This window comes from Anopheles stephensi, chromosome X (assembly GCF_013141755.1).
Source record: "Anopheles stephensi strain Indian chromosome X, UCI_ANSTEP_V1.0, whole genome shotgun sequence".
Lineage (NCBI taxonomy): Eukaryota > Metazoa > Arthropoda > Insecta > Diptera > Culicidae > Anopheles > Anopheles stephensi.
In genome coordinates, this window is record NC_050201.1 from 18,759,392 (window position 1) to 18,774,890 (window position 15,499).

Below are 15,499 nucleotides of genomic sequence, written 5' to 3' on the forward strand. Positions count from 1 at the left end.
ATCTCGGAAAGATTTCGCTTCTCTCTAGCCCTCTCTGTCAATTGCCCTGCGTTGCCATGGTAGCTTTCGGTTGAAGAGAGAGATAGCATGAAGTGCTCTAAACAACGTGGTTAGATGAACCAAGATGATTTTGACGGAAAAAATCTGATCGGACCAAGGTATATGGATATAGGAGGTAGAGTTGTTTAGAGCAAATTGACATTTCTCGACCTGACAAAACAGTTCTCTGGTCATCGAGGGGAAGGGTTTTGATAAGAGTGATGCAAGCGTTGGAGAAAGCGCCGGTGGTGGTATCACTTGCGATTTTTTTAAGAAAAATGCAACCAAATGTTTTCAATCCTCTGTGGGACTACATGTGATATGCGAAGATGACCCATAAACTAGCGAAATTGCTCAAGGGACTGAGAATCGAGGCTGTTTGTTCGTGATGGTAGCCCCATACCATATGATATTGTAAACAAACTTCGAAATATCTCGAATAAAATGGTGGGCTGTCAAATCGACAAAAAATCACCTTCTAAATATATACACCTTGGGCAAGTGAGGCTTCCTCCTATTTCCATAAACCTTGATCGAGCGCGCGCGATTTCCGTGTGACCAGAAAGTAAACAATCAATGATATTGTAAGTAATGTAAACTCGATATATGCCATTTTGACAGATACCCCTTGACGTGTCGTGCTGATTATTCAACAGAAAATTAGGTTGTGTGATGAGATAGAATAACATGCACTGAATCGAAGAGTGTAAATCACGCATTGCACTAAACCGAGACAAAATGAGCTGGTTTGATACAACAGGCATAGCCAATTTAGCCAAAAATGCGTTGAAAGAAGCTCAAAAACAGATTGATAAAGCGCTTGATATCAAAGATGAAGATGAAACGGCAATTTTTAATGTATCAAACGAACCTGCAGGAAAAAGTGTTAATGAAATGGTAAGAAACAGCATAACCCTGCCCGACTTTTCTACCCCTCCCTCGGTTGCAATCAACAACACAATAAGCTCCAACACGTTAAATGCGTCTTTTGAGGCTTGTGACGGTAAGCCATTGAACATATATGCGTGATAACAATAATGCTTCTAGCCTTTGGTTTTTTTTTTTACAGATTCGTTTTTTGACCAACCAATAAACAATTCTAGCACCGTTACTAAACCACCATCCAGCTTAAAGCCCTTGAGGAGTTTTGAAAAATCGAAAAATGAAAATATTGTAGATTTGCCGGGTGCTGAAGTAGATAGTTCTGAATCAATAGAGGTGCTTACGCCTGTTACGATTTCCGGTTCAACCGTCACGTCGCTCAGCCAACGATCGTCTTCTTTGGTCATGATACAAGACGATGAAGAATCTGAATCAGTTGACGTTCTTGGTATCATCAGAACCGTGCCTGATTCTACAACAGTATGCAATGAATTACCAAAGCATGGTGAAAAAAACGAAGATGAAATTAGTGTCGTAGATGATTGTATTGCCAACACGTTGGCGGAACAGCCGATAACTATTCTGGAAACAGAGCTATTACCAATTACGGTGGCACCAAGCCGCAGTAAGCATAAGTATTCAGTGTCCAGTGCTCCGTCCGTAAACTTCATAAATGATGGTTGTAAAGCACTAAAGAAATCGGTAGAAGAAAGTAAAGATGTGGTTGTTCCTTCGAGATCATCATCTAACAATATACATATTGTTTCGGAACTTACTACAAGTTATTCAGTTGAAAGGCCTGTTACGGAAATATACCACTATAAATATTCTGGCGATGGATTTCATTTGAAACAAGCAACGAAACCAGAAGAGGAATTGGATCAAGCTATGAAAGTATAGAATTGCAAACACAAACATCTGACATGGCGCACAGTTTTGTGGAAATAAAGCCTGGAAGCAACGATACATCAGATCATTTAACTACAAAAAATGCCACTGAAAAAATTGAATATTCTGCGAAATTTTCTGATACAGTTTTTGGATCCCCAGTTGGTCCAGGAGGCAGTCAAAGTTTATTTCAGAGTTTAGGTGATGATGAGATTGAAACAACCACTTCGTCAGATATAGAAATTATCTCCAGTCCGAATGGAGGCGATTCGAGTAGTACTCATAGTGGTGTATATCGTACAAGTCCAATGAAAATTACCGATGGAAAAAGTGCAAATTTTGATATGCTTCTCACTAAAAAACGACGTGGACATACGCGCGAATCATCTGAAATTTCAATGAATAGTGGTAATAGTGACGATTCGGTACATTTGTCTGAAACGGAACGCCTGATGCGACGATTAGTAGAGGTATCAGAAAAGCTTGAACAACGAGATTATCGGTTGGTGGAACTTGGGAGACAAAACGCAGAACTTAATGAACAAATTGTTCAGTTGACTGCTCAGCTTGAAAATAAAGCTAAGCGTGAGGGAGCATCTGATCTAGATGGATATATGCAACGACTATCTGCATTAGAGCGAAAGTTTCAGCAATCGATTCGAGAGAAAGAGGATCTTAAAGGCAAACTTGAAGCCCTTATAGCAGAGGCCCAAGAAAAAGTTGCCAAAAGCGATATGGAGAAAGCATTAGTCGAGCGTGATTTTATGATAAATGAACTACAAAAGGAAGGTGAAAGTCTATCGAAACAAATATTGCAACACTCAAACATAATAAAAAAATTACGCGTAAAAGAAAAGGAAAGTGATGCGTTAATAAGAAGACAGTGCAATGAAATTAACGAATTAACCCAAGAGACGGAACGACTGAAGCGGTCGTTATCAGCAAAGGATGAAGTTGAGCATGCACAAATAGTGGCCGTGCACAAATTAACATCTGAAAAGAGTAAACTAGAACGTGAATGTGCTACTCTCAACAGCAATTTAGATGATCAAACACAAAAATATGAAAGTCTCCGCAAGTCTTTCGAATTTGCTCGTAAAGAGCTTAATGAAAAGGCAGAATTATGTGAAGATTTACAGAATCGCTTGACTAAGCTACAAAATTGTGAATCAGATTTTCAATCTTTTCAAAAACAAATAAAATGCTTATGGATCAGATAGAAGAGTTACGTGGACAACTACGCCGATCCGAGCATGATAACGGGCAACGGTTGATTCGTGTGAAGAATGAACATGTTGAACTTTTGCGACGTTTAGAAGCATCAGAAACTCGAGCTGAAGAAGAAAAAATGCATCTGTTCTTCTAACAGCACCATTGATGAAGCAACTTGAATCACTGCAGTGCATTATAAGGCATAAAGAAAGACTTTGGGAACAACGAGATACTTCTTTTACACAACAATTGGTAGAAACTTTAGAACGAGTCAAGATTATTACCGAGAAAGAAGCGGCACAAAAAAATATGATAACTACAATGCAGGATCGTATCACTACTCTAGAAGAGCGTTTAACAGCTGCCCTTGTCCAAACGGAAGAAACATTGATAAACATAAAACAGAAAACTCAAGAAACTGAAAATCTTGAACGGAAATATCAAAAAAGTTTGACAGAACATGAAAGTTTACAAAATTACAAAACTTCTGAATTCCAACGAGCATCATCGTTATCAAATAGCGATTGTATAGATAAACCTACATCTTGCGAAAACAAAATACTAGAAATTCCTAATGATATGAAATTACAAGTAGATATTAATACTACGTTACTGACTGAATTTGACACGAGACTTTCAGGAATCTCGCCTACTCATAGCATTGGAAACCTATCTCTGCCTGAATCACTTAACAGTATTCCATGGAATGCATCCGAGGATAACCTCGGTGTAAACTCCGTTGGAAAGAATACAGCACCTGCTGATAGTTTAAGTGATGTCGGTTATAATTTATCAATAATGTTCAACAATACATCACTCTTGGAAACTTTACAATCAACGCTAAAGCAACGGGATGGCGAGGTGTACCAACTGCAATGGGAAGTTTCTCGATTTCAACAAGAACGCAATATACTTAGTTCGGAAATTTCAAATCTTACAATGGAACTAGACAATGTATGTCTAATTGGAAGATATTTTACGAATGCATTTTTAATCACATTTTTTCATCCTACGCAGGTTCGGGAACGTTTTGAGCGGAGCATCCGTTTGGAGGCGGAACATAAAGATTTGCAAAATCGGTACGATGCACTGCTACAAATGTACGGAGAATCAGTAGAAAAAACTGAAGAATTGCAGCTTGACCTGGCAGACGTAAAAGAAATGTATAAAATACAGATCGATGATCTGCTCCAACGACAGCGTGATTTAATTGCTTCTATGAGCCATCACTCTTCACTATTATCATCACCTGGGAACAATTGCTGAGTTGAAAAAATTCTTCATTCCTTTATTTTAAAATGATTGTTTTTACTTATAGAGATAATTTTAAATCTTGTCCTTACTCGTCTTTATTCATGGCAGTTTTGCCCAAGCGTGGATTAACAATCGTTAACAACAATACATGAAAAATTTGTGTAAATTACATTAAAAGATATAGTATACCATGACTTAATGTTCAAATGTTCGTGAAATACAGCTGCAATTGAGATTAAAAGATGTGTAATTTTTCTTTGTAGCTTCAAAGCAATTTCTTAGTCAAAATAAACAAGTATAAAATCTTAAGAGTTTCTGTTCATTTTACGCATATTCGTCTTCTTGGTTTTACGACCTTCTAGGTCATGGCTGGCTTACTAGAATTATTGATACCACGTAGCCAGAAAGTCAGTCGTTGCTTCGGGGGGACGTTCCGAAGGGGAATTTATTTCCGGTCCTGTCGTGTGAAAACCGGCACTGAAACCAGATCTGCACAAGATCACCTTGAGCTGTTATTTAAAAAAAAATATTACAATTAAGAAAACATGAAATAAACTGTTTGATGCGTTTTGTTTTTAAGTGGGTTGGGTATACAGTACCGATTTAAACCCCAATGGGTTACTTTTAAGTGTCATTAAAAATTATTACGTTATTGCTTATTTTTGCGGGATGGAACATTGGTGCATGGTGCATTAAACTATATCATTTCAGTAAGATTTGTTATCTCGTACCATGCGAAGGGTAAGGGTATCTAAACTCGATGCAACGTAAACTTGAAATTCATTAGAAATTTACCGGTAAAGTGAGAGCAGTAACTAAAATATTGCTCTTTATTACTATACTTGTATTTTGTATCTCTTTATTCAATCAAGTTGACAATCACAATCTTAGTTTGTTTACTACACATGAATAAAATTAACAAAATGCCGATCCCGGAGAGAAATTATTCATTATTTAAAACTGTGTGTTGATTTGTGCTTACGAAAATACATCATAAATGTGAAGTTTGATACTCGCATGGTTAACTATGAAGTCATGTTCTGATGCATTTCATGAGCCATGGAACTATCTAGCCATCAATTTGATAATATAATGTTTGTTTTATTAGAGTTCGTTTTTCAAACGCAGTTTAAGTGTTTTCCTTATGATAGCAATTCAATTAAGGAAATTCGCAAAACAAAACAGTTTTTTCAAGTCAAAAATTATGCGTTTACTGTCATTTACACTTACGCATAAAAACAAGCTTTTTTGTTTTTATTTTTTTATAGGAATGATTATAATCCAACAAAAAATATTTAATGTTTTGTCTTCCGTCTGTGAACTTCAATACAGAAATAATATTATCAGAGCAGCAGAAGATGTAATTCAAATTGATGCTATTGGTTTCCTGCTAAAGTGTACGTGTGTCTGTTTACCATTTTTTTTTATGCTCATCCATCGAAACGCCACCCGGCCCGAGCGAGACAATCATTAATAAGCCACCAATGACAGAGAGCGTCTGAAAGAAATCGTACTTCAAAAAATCGCGCAGAGGTTTATATGCTGGTATGGTCCACCATGCATTATGGTAAAGATTTAGGATGTTAACAATGCAACTAAAATAAGAGATGAGAGCTTAGTTTTATAACCAATCGTTACTAAAACCATTAATATGGATCCGACGATATCTTGTAGGATTTGCAAGAAACTTAATTCAAAGCGTATTAGTGTAATGAACATGAAAGCAAAGAAGAACACGCCCGGCAGCTGCATGAAACTCTTCGGTTTGTTCTCTCCGAGCGATGGAACGCCTGCGAAAAGTGATCGTGCTTCTCCCCGGGATTCCGCAAGAACGAGTAGAAGAGCGCCAATAAGGGCAAGATTACGTAACAGGAACTGTATATCCCACAGGACCGAATACGCGATGGTTTGCAGAACGACTATGCCAAACAATATCCAACAAGCGATGCTCACTTTCAACGTCCTAACACCATGACACAACCTCCTATCTGCCCTAATAGATTGATAAGAACGAAAGTCGTGGCCAAAAATTTGCCACATCCCCAGTTCATATCCATATATTCACGTTGTTCATTCCATTGCACCCACATGCGGATACCATCCTCCAGAAATGTTGCTATCAGGCACAATCGCGCGACGTGTGGTAGGACATATTTTCCCTTTCTTATTACCTAAAATATAGAAAAAAGTAGAGTAAACTTTTTCTTACCGTTCAACAAGTAACCAACATTAAAGCGTATATTCAGCTAATATAATCAGATTTAAAACAAGTTTCAAAATAAAAAGCGATTCCATATTGTTAAATTAAGTATATGGCCTGATAAAAGAGCATGAGAAAATTAACAATAAAGTAGCAGTACGGCAAAGCTGTTCTGTTTTGTTCAGAAAAAATAGCAATAACAATATACTTAAATTCTTCCTAATGCTAGATTTGATGGTGTATGAAGATAAACAGTCACAACAATATTGTATGTATTAAAAATATATTCAATATTGTTTCCACACTGCAACACATATTATTTAAGTACCTCACTCATATATTAAATCATTTTAAGTATGCCAGACCTTTTTTTTATTTCGTATTTGGTTCGTTGAATTTTCTTGTTTGGCATTGCAGTCTAAAAAGCGCGCTGTCTACTATTGCTGGCTAGCTTGAATTAATTTAACCGTAACAGGATACGAAAACGATTCCCGTATTCTATTGAATATCAAAATCAGGATTTTTAGACCTGGTTTTCTTTTATCGAACAAATACAGAATGCAAATATTAGGTACCTAGCATTATGTTAAAACTACGATGATGACGTTGTCAAAATATGTTGGAATTGCTATTCTTCTAGTTTTATAGTAGATCATACAAAACATACTGATCAGCAACTTCTTCTGTTTTTTCTAGATATTGATTGGGTATATTCATAGTTGATGGTCGTTAAGCTATAAATATTCCTTTAATAAAAAAAATACAATTAGAGATCAGTTATGGAAAGGCTACGAATGTAGACTGACAATCAATTACTTTTGTTGATGATATAGCAACGAAACAACGCCAATGAGTTTGAAGATGATCGATCCTTGTATAAAGAGCTATTCTATTGAATTTTACCAGCATAAGTTAGTTTTGGGGCTATATTGGAAGAAATCCGGAAAACATATTAACGCATTGCAACAGCAATATGAACATATCTGGTTATTTCATGTTTCAGATGTATGTGTAACTTACCAACACGAGGCAAAAAATAACGAGAACCAAGCCTAAGAACAGACGTGCATTACATGAAAACCTTTTCTATTTGTGTACAACCAAAAGATTGAAATTAAATTAAAACGCGGTATGAACAAATCTCCGCTAATGCTTAAGTTGCACAACTTTAGTAGAAAAAACGAGAATTGCGGATAGGGATGTGTGGCCAAAAGAGTGTTGATGTGTAATTATTGCAGTTGTAGCAGATTATAAACAGTTTTTGACGTTCTCCCGAAAAACAGCTAAAAAACTAAGTCCACGGCTACACTCCCAGAAGTCATAATTACCACAGCCTGGTGAGAAAAAATAATCTTATATTACCCTTAATTTACCCTTAATTTACCGGCTAAATAAATGAATAAATTAGTATTTCTGGTAAAAGACTCGAGAAGCCCCTACCCCCTTGACGAAATTTGTTAAGCACTATAAGATATAAAACTAAATGTATGCAATGCGCTGTACTCGTTACGAAAGCTGCATAGTGTGCTTTCAGTGTAGTCAAAAATGGATTAATAAAGACGAATAAAAATATAGCTTACTTTTCGATTAAAACCGCCTCCCCCTATCTTGACCATTAATTTTGGCTTACAAGGGCTACGTTATAATTTTCGGTCGCACTAGGGGTGGCAGTCGGGCTTATTAACATACAAGACGTTCCCGCCAAATAGCCAAAAATAATGAAATCGATCTATCGTGCTGCTTGAGGGCTACTTACCCAGCCTGCAATCGACACGCGAACGTGCAGCTCTATTTTAATAAAATAGTCAAAGTCTATTTACACTACTAGGTTGACGAGTTCACTAGCTTTTTTAATCATATTTCTTATTGAAAATAAGTTAAAAATCCATCAGAAACTAATTTAAATACCAACTTATTAATTTATTACGTACGGTTTTATAACATTCTTTTGTTTATTCCTTAGTTTTATGGTTTGTATCAAAAAACCGTGTTCATTAATATTGTTATAGTTGGTACCAAAGTGAGTTGAGAGGAGGTGTCGTAAAAAGCCCGTTTTGACACATGGAAAAGAAGTAGAAGACCAGCACCAGTTTGTCGTTTACTTGACCGCATCGAATCAGCTGGTTATATGTGTTGTTTATTATTCTCGACGCAATAACATTATTTTATGATTTGTTTTCTTCTATTTTGCTGTTCAATATCGTTCGGAAAGCTTAGATCAAGTGAAGAATCTGGATTGTAGCATGTCAGTTCTATCTGAGGTGATTCTGTATTATATTATTACTGTTTGAGGTGGTAACGATTCAGCGCCTATATGGACAGAGTAGCTTTGACTGTATTGGCGTCACAGGCGGTGCCGGCTTGCATCCCCGAACTATTGGTTGATCCGAGATATAAGATCGTTCCACTTTTTTGCCAATCTGCAAGCAAAAAATAGAATCCAGATACATGCTGGATATCTCGCACGCGGAATGGGTGCAGCTGTTCATGAAGTTTGTGCAGAACGAATAAAGCCGTACTGGATTTGACGGAATCGTTTTGTGCATCACCGTGCTCCGTCTTGGTCACTATCTATTGGGATTGTGAGTGTTGTATGTTCGATTAAACACATTAATGATTAATTTCCATCAAGAGGACAGCAGATCGAGCTTCATCAATGTATGCTAGAGCTCGCTTGACCAACAAAGAATGCTTGACCGCAGCTTGTTTACATTTCAGTCAACTAAACGTCAATTTTTTTTCAAGATGTCCGACCGAGAAATCGCTATTTCCGACATCTCCTCTCAACTCACTTTGCCCGCATACATCGGGTTACGTCCCACATAACCAAAAAAGCGATATCTGACCTTACTACGACCTATATACGAAGTCGTATATGTAGACTTATATATATACTTACAGCAGTAATTAACAGACTTCGTGGATGAAAAAAAGCGGGCCATAATTATAACAAACAAACCATAAATATTAAATGTTTCATTCACGGTCCTTGAAAATTTTCAGCGGAGTTTTGAAAAGTTTCAACCCACCACTTTTGAAATGAAATAAATCAACAATTAAAATTATTCGTTCAAAATTTTTTAGACTTTTATTCGTTGACTTTCGATAAGTTTTTTGACACAACAATCGAACACATCGAAGCTATGCTTTTTTCTCCTTCTTACATACGTTGCGCGGGCAAGACACCGTCGAAAGAATAAAAATCAATACCTACATTTCATGGTAATTTTCACCGACTAGAACTAGAAGAAGAAGCGATATGGTCTTCCACGTCGATGGCAGATTCAACCACTTCTGCCACATTTACCACATCTAAAAATTAATGAGAATATCAGCACATGAATCACAATTTCATCTAATCCTAGAGGAAAAATAGAAGAAGGACTAAACTTCCCATGAACAGTGTGGTCAAAGGTTGACACTCCTACAGAATCGCACTGTTCCCTGAGTGCTGCTAATTGCCTTTTCCTTCTATAAAAAAACCACTTTATTTCAAGTAACGTGCCTTTATTTTCGTGTGACATTTCACTACAACAAATTGAAAAACAAGATCATAGTTAATTAAGTCAAAAATGCGCTTTGATAAACAACAAAACCTACACCACGCAATATGCACCCCCAAGTTATCTGTTCCCCCTGTTTTCGTAAATGTTTTGGTAAATTACATTCGTTAACGAAATTTCCTCGAAAAGATTTACGAAATTCCAAATTATTTCGAGGATAATTTGTTTTTGTCTTGATTCTGTTTGATTACATTTTGCATGAACCCTGTCATAAAATGAACCGGAACCATGTTCATCGAATGTAAATAAACAAAAGTTCACTATACTCGAAAAAGCTATGTTTCGATAAATTTTTCGAGGATAGCCATGCAAAATGTAAACAAAGATTCGAGGATAACTTTTTGTCAATATATTGTGTATTGTCGTGTCTCGTCATGTGTTTTCGGGAGTTCCTCTATTCCTGTATTTGCTCTTTTCTCTTCTTGATTTTGCTTTGCTTCTCTTACATGTCCGTAGACTCTTCGCGTTGTGTGGGTGGTATTATGTTTGTGGTGTAACAACGGAACTTTTCGCTGCAAGGTTGGAGGGATGGGGTGGGCGTCGAGTGTGTTGTTTATTCAGCTGTGATCTGTGCGTGTGAAACTTTTTTCATTGTGCTGAAACGCGGTTGAGTAAGAGTAAGATTAGAACAGAATGCCGTGTGCATGTTATACCACAGCCTGAAGACTGAACCACCAGACTTGCTCAGAGCAGGAATGAAGTACACGTAATATAATTGGAGCGTGGTACGCTTGCGCGTAGCAGATCATGGTGTAGTTAAGAAGAAAAAAAAAGCAATGCTACAGTCGTACTAGACACTGGAATGGCTTGTATTGTTGAACTTTTCTTATTTTCAGATTCAAAAATCTGTTTGCTCTACAAAGTCGATGAGTGCATCTAATCAGGTAAATATAATTATATGCTTTTATCCCAGATATCTGGCTTATAGTTTTTTGCCTTTTAGTTCTGCAGCGCCATGGTGAACGTTGGGAGGTGTTGGCACGGAAGACGGAGCGGGAAAAGGATCACGATAACTATGAGGTGAGGAGGATATCAACGGATTGTGCATTTACAGTTAGCGGGTGAGCCCACGCTGTATCTCGTAGGAGAACCTGGCCATGGGTATCGGAGAATGCATATCATATGCCGGAGACGTGCTTGGCCTTAAACACTGACTCTGCTCGATCACGGATTCCAAATTGGTCATTACGTTACCGGCGGCTTGTCAGCAATCAGCATTGGGTGTTCTTTTTCCGTTCAGTTCTTCCTGCCGTCCTTCTGTGTATAAAGTGCCTTCCATTAACAGTAAGTTTGATCAATCATCATTCTACACAAATTTGTTTGCTTTTTTTTTTAAATCAATTTTGCATCTTTTAGTCTCCCGACAACAAGTTGGAAGTTGCTTCTAGCACGGATTATGATGGTGCTGTTGCTGAAGAGGAATGTTTTGGTTGCCTGGTTGCACTGGAACAAGATGGTTCACACAGTGTAGTCGATCTCCTGTTGGTGTCGATTGATATACGTTTCAAGAGGTTTAAGAGGAGTGAGGAGCTTCCCCTTACTACAAAGTTCTTTATATAAGGTGAAAAAGTGTACAAGGGCCAACCATTTGGTGTTTGTACTCGATGATCCCTTCGAGCCGGAGGCCATCCCGAGCCGCTCAGACTGCGATACGTGTTAGGTGCTAGAAATACCAAGATGTTAAATATAAAATGGTTTTACTTTACTATGTTGAATACAGAAGAGGTTATTATTTATTTATTTAGTTTAATTTTCGATTATGACGGCTTGACGCCGTAATGGTCAAAGAGTATTATATATGGCTTATAAAATTACGGCTTTACCTTTACCAATATAAAAACAGAACGAAGCGCAATGCATCACGTACATATTGCCCAGCTGAACCAGGCAAAGAAATGCTCCAGTGTCGTCCCCATTTATGTCCGGAACATGGTCGTCGTGAAGGTTAATGTAGTAACGGTATTTGAAGGCATATCCTGAGCCGATCCCTATGACGATCGAAAGATCCGCAGCATCCTTTCTTATTGACGAAAACACTGCCTGCACAAATTGCTCAAAACAAATCGCACGACTTGAAACCGAATAAAATTTTCCGCAACATTTATTGGCGGAGAAGATAGAACGAAGACGATCGGCTTTGTCAACCTCTCCCTCTCTTCTAATCAAATCACGCATGAACTCTTACCCTTCTCCATGAGCAGCCAGACCAAAAATCAGCGATCAAAGATACAGGGCTCGCCTATTCACTTTGCGATGCGAACGGCATATTTTGTACAAAGTGTTTCAATTTGTTATATACATATTTTCGACAAAAGCTACCGTCTTGACAATAAAATCATATCGTAAACCATGTGAAAGAAATTGAAGAACTAAAAACACTTCAGGATTGAATGAAAATACTCGAACGAATTGAAAAAACAATAATGACGGTATAATATATGCCGCTCATATCGTAAGGTAACGAGACAAACCCTGTACGAGTGCACACATGCCCATACACATATTCAACCAAACAAGGTGAATCTATAGGCGTAAGCGAGATGGGTATAATAATAAAAGGAGAGCAAAATGTAAACATTTAGGTCATCATGAACCAAACTCGAGTGTGTGACAAATCATCCATGAGTGCGAGCGGAAGAGGTGTATAAATAGAAAGAGAGGGAGATATTTATCCTCTAAAATTTCCCTTGGGATGGGGCTACAAACATGAACAAACAGCCTCGATTCTCAGTCCCTTGAGCAATTTCGCTAATTTATGGGTCATCTTCACATATCAAATGTTGTCCTACAGAGGATTTACGATATTTGGTTGCATTTTTCGTCAAAAAATCGCAAGCGATACCACCACCGGCGCCTCCTTCGACGCTTCCATCACTCTTCTCAATACCCTTCCCTCGATGACCACAGAACTGTTATGTCAGGTCGAGAAATGTCAATTTGCTCTTAACAACTCTACCTTCTATATCCATATACCTTGACTGGTGCGGAGCAGTTACCCTAGTTGTCAAGCACTAAAAACAAACATGGAGCTGCTTTGCCATTGTGAACTGAACTTTTCACACGCTACTGTCAAATTGGTGTGCTATCATGCATAAATGGGTATGCGTTCTCAAATTGTCCGTAGAAAAACTCAGTGAAATTTATGCTGTGTTTCTACTTGAAACTAGTAGATTATTTTCTTTTCGAGTGTAATTCAATCCATAACCATAAAGTGAATTATAGTGGTGTTTGTTGTTTGGCTCAAGCAAATTTCGGGAAATAAAAATAACACACACACTCTCAACTCAGCAATACGATTGCTAGAAACAAAGCAACGATGCGCCGTCAACAAAATGCCGTACTTCATTGGTTGGTTTTGCATTATTGCTTGCTACAATTTGCTTAAGTTTATGCGCCTCCAATGATCCCTACACAATCCTAGGTGTACATAAACGAGCATCTATGCAGGATATTCGTCGTGCTTATAAACAATTGGCCAAGGAATGGTAAGTGTCATTGAAAAATCGATTCTTTCCTAGAACTGTGTCAGCTTAATAATATTTTTATACATTATTTGTTAAATTTATTAATGTTTCCCACAGGCATCCTGATAAATCTAAACACCCAGAAGCAGAAACCAAATTTGTAGAAATCAAGCAAGCCTACGAATTATTGTCTGATACCGACCGTAGGCGAGCTTACGATCAGTACGGAATAACGAATGAAGATGCAGTACTGGATCGAAACCGGCCTGATAATAGCAATTATGGTCGTTTTCAAGATCCATTTGAACATTTTTACGGTGCACATAACTTCAACTTTCACGATCAAGATATAGGCTTGTATCACCGTCTTTCCATCACTACAAAATATTATGAAACGAATATTATGCCTAAAAGTCGTTTAACACCGCAAATATTAATGTTTTATGCTGATTGGTGCTTTGCATGCATGAAAGCGGCTAATTCTTTCAAAAATTGATTGATACCCTTGAGCCGTATGGCGTGGTATTTGCTACAGTTAATGCCGGTCATGAAGAAACTTGTACGGAAAGTCGGAGTACACTCACTACCATGTGTGATTATGGTGTTAGATGGTCACAATTACGTGTACAAAGACAGTGTTTTTAACGCACAGCATGTTGTGGATTTTATACGACAAAAACTGCCATATAAACTGTTGATCCCAGTAACAGACAATACACTTGACACGTTTTTGGGAGGATGGGCTGATAATCGTGTTCGTGCGCTCATTCTTGAACCAAGAGTTCAGCCACGATTGCGTTACCTAATAATTGCTTATTATTTTCGTGAGCGTGTTGCATTTGGCTTCGTTCAATTGAACTCCAAAAACACTATGAACATCCAAGCGAAGTTTAAAGCTCATTCCAATCTAGATACCTTGCTTATATTCAACGAATTTCCACCTCAACCAATTGCTACAGTTACTATGTCGGATATACCTACCACTACCTTGAATAATATTATATCACACAACAAATTTCTCATACTTCCACGTTTGTCATCTCAAGACATGCTGGATAATGTTTGTCCTGCAGAATGGAATCGACCCCGAAAGAGATTATGTGTGGTACTAGTCACTGAAAATACCAGCATGCATGATGGGGCTCGTACAGTCATGCGTAAAATTGCACTTGAATCTCTTTTCAATCGAGAAAGAGTTCGTTTTGCTTATATATACCAAGAAAAACAAAATGATTTTATATGCGCACTATCAAAGCACAATCAATCTAAAGATACTCTCCTGCAAATTGTCATATTTTGGCGCCGAGATACTAAGCAAATTCGTTATGAATGGGTGCATGAAGTTGTTCTAGAAGTTGATAAAGCTCTAGAAAATGACACACAGGACCAATACTTCAATTACACTAAACAAAAAATGGATATTGTAATTCATCGTTTGCTACGTTCTTCGGAATCACTTAGCTATGAAACGGAAGTAAAGGTAACCGAAAAATCATTATATCTATAAGTAATGTAATGTAAATTAATTTTGTTTTTCTTATAGGCCCTTTTAGATGAGCATGCTGAAAATGCAGTAATGCGAATTTTAAATCGTATATTGTTGGCAGTAGAATATATGGCTGACAATTTAGGACAGGAGCACATTTTACCAGCGATATCCGTTATCGGTACTATAGGTTTTATACTCATTATTGGATATTTAATGTCATATCTGCTACACTTGGAAGAGGAAGATATTCAACTGAAGAAGAGCAAAAACGTGGACAATTGCAATGGTAAGTACTTATACCAAATCAAATTTTATAATTATGTGCTTTAAGATACAAATAATTACATTCACTTATAACGTAAGCCAATATGATTTGAATTTAAATGGATTGAATATGTTAAGGATACGCTCCATGACCATGATTGATTTTTGCATTTTTTTTTATTCATAAAGAACGGCCTGGCCGTATTGCTTAAAGCTAAATTACAAATATTAGTACAATTCACGA

The 15,499-nt window shown here is 37.3% G+C and overlaps 4 protein-coding genes across 4 annotated transcripts; 3 read left to right on the top strand and 1 right to left on the bottom strand.

Annotated features, from left to right (window-relative positions):
- Nucleotides 1-668: 668 nt before the first annotated feature.
- On the top strand, nucleotides 669-4,516 carry LOC118512933 (TATA element modulatory factor-like). The gene is made up of 3 exons (XM_036058113.1): nucleotides 669-936; nucleotides 3,662-3,975; nucleotides 4,039-4,516. The coding sequence occupies exons 2-3, from the start codon at nucleotides 3,820-3,822 to the stop codon at nucleotides 4,285-4,287; spliced, it is 405 nt and encodes a 134-aa protein (XP_035914006.1). The 5' UTR covers nucleotides 669-936; nucleotides 3,662-3,819; the 3' UTR covers nucleotides 4,288-4,516.
- LOC118512673 (TATA element modulatory factor-like) lies at nucleotides 901-3,152 on the top strand. The gene is made up of 2 exons (XM_036057442.1): nucleotides 901-1,042; nucleotides 1,109-3,152. The coding sequence occupies exon 2, from the start codon at nucleotides 1,845-1,847 to the stop codon at nucleotides 3,027-3,029; it is 1,185 nt and encodes a 394-aa protein (XP_035913335.1). The 5' UTR covers nucleotides 901-1,042; nucleotides 1,109-1,844; the 3' UTR covers nucleotides 3,030-3,152.
- A 557-nt stretch (nucleotides 4,517-5,073) lies between the features above and the next one.
- On the bottom strand, nucleotides 5,074-7,376 carry LOC118513058 (surfeit locus protein 4 homolog). The gene is given in 5 exon segments (XM_036058406.1): nucleotides 5,074-5,856; nucleotides 5,859-6,233; nucleotides 6,236-6,446; nucleotides 7,139-7,221; nucleotides 7,282-7,376. Coding segments are annotated over 4 exon segments (810 nt in total). The 5' UTR covers nucleotides 7,193-7,221; nucleotides 7,282-7,376; the 3' UTR covers nucleotides 5,074-5,686.
- Nucleotides 7,377-13,368: 5,992 nt separating this feature from the next.
- On the top strand, nucleotides 13,369-14,013 carry LOC118512932 (dnaJ homolog subfamily C member 16-like). The gene is made up of 2 exons (XM_036058096.1): nucleotides 13,369-13,523; nucleotides 13,620-14,013. Exons 1-2 carry the CDS (start codon nucleotides 13,480-13,482, stop codon nucleotides 13,996-13,998), a joined length of 423 nt encoding a protein of 140 aa, XP_035913989.1. The 5' UTR covers nucleotides 13,369-13,479; the 3' UTR covers nucleotides 13,999-14,013.
- Nucleotides 14,014-15,499: the final 1,486 nt, after the last annotated feature.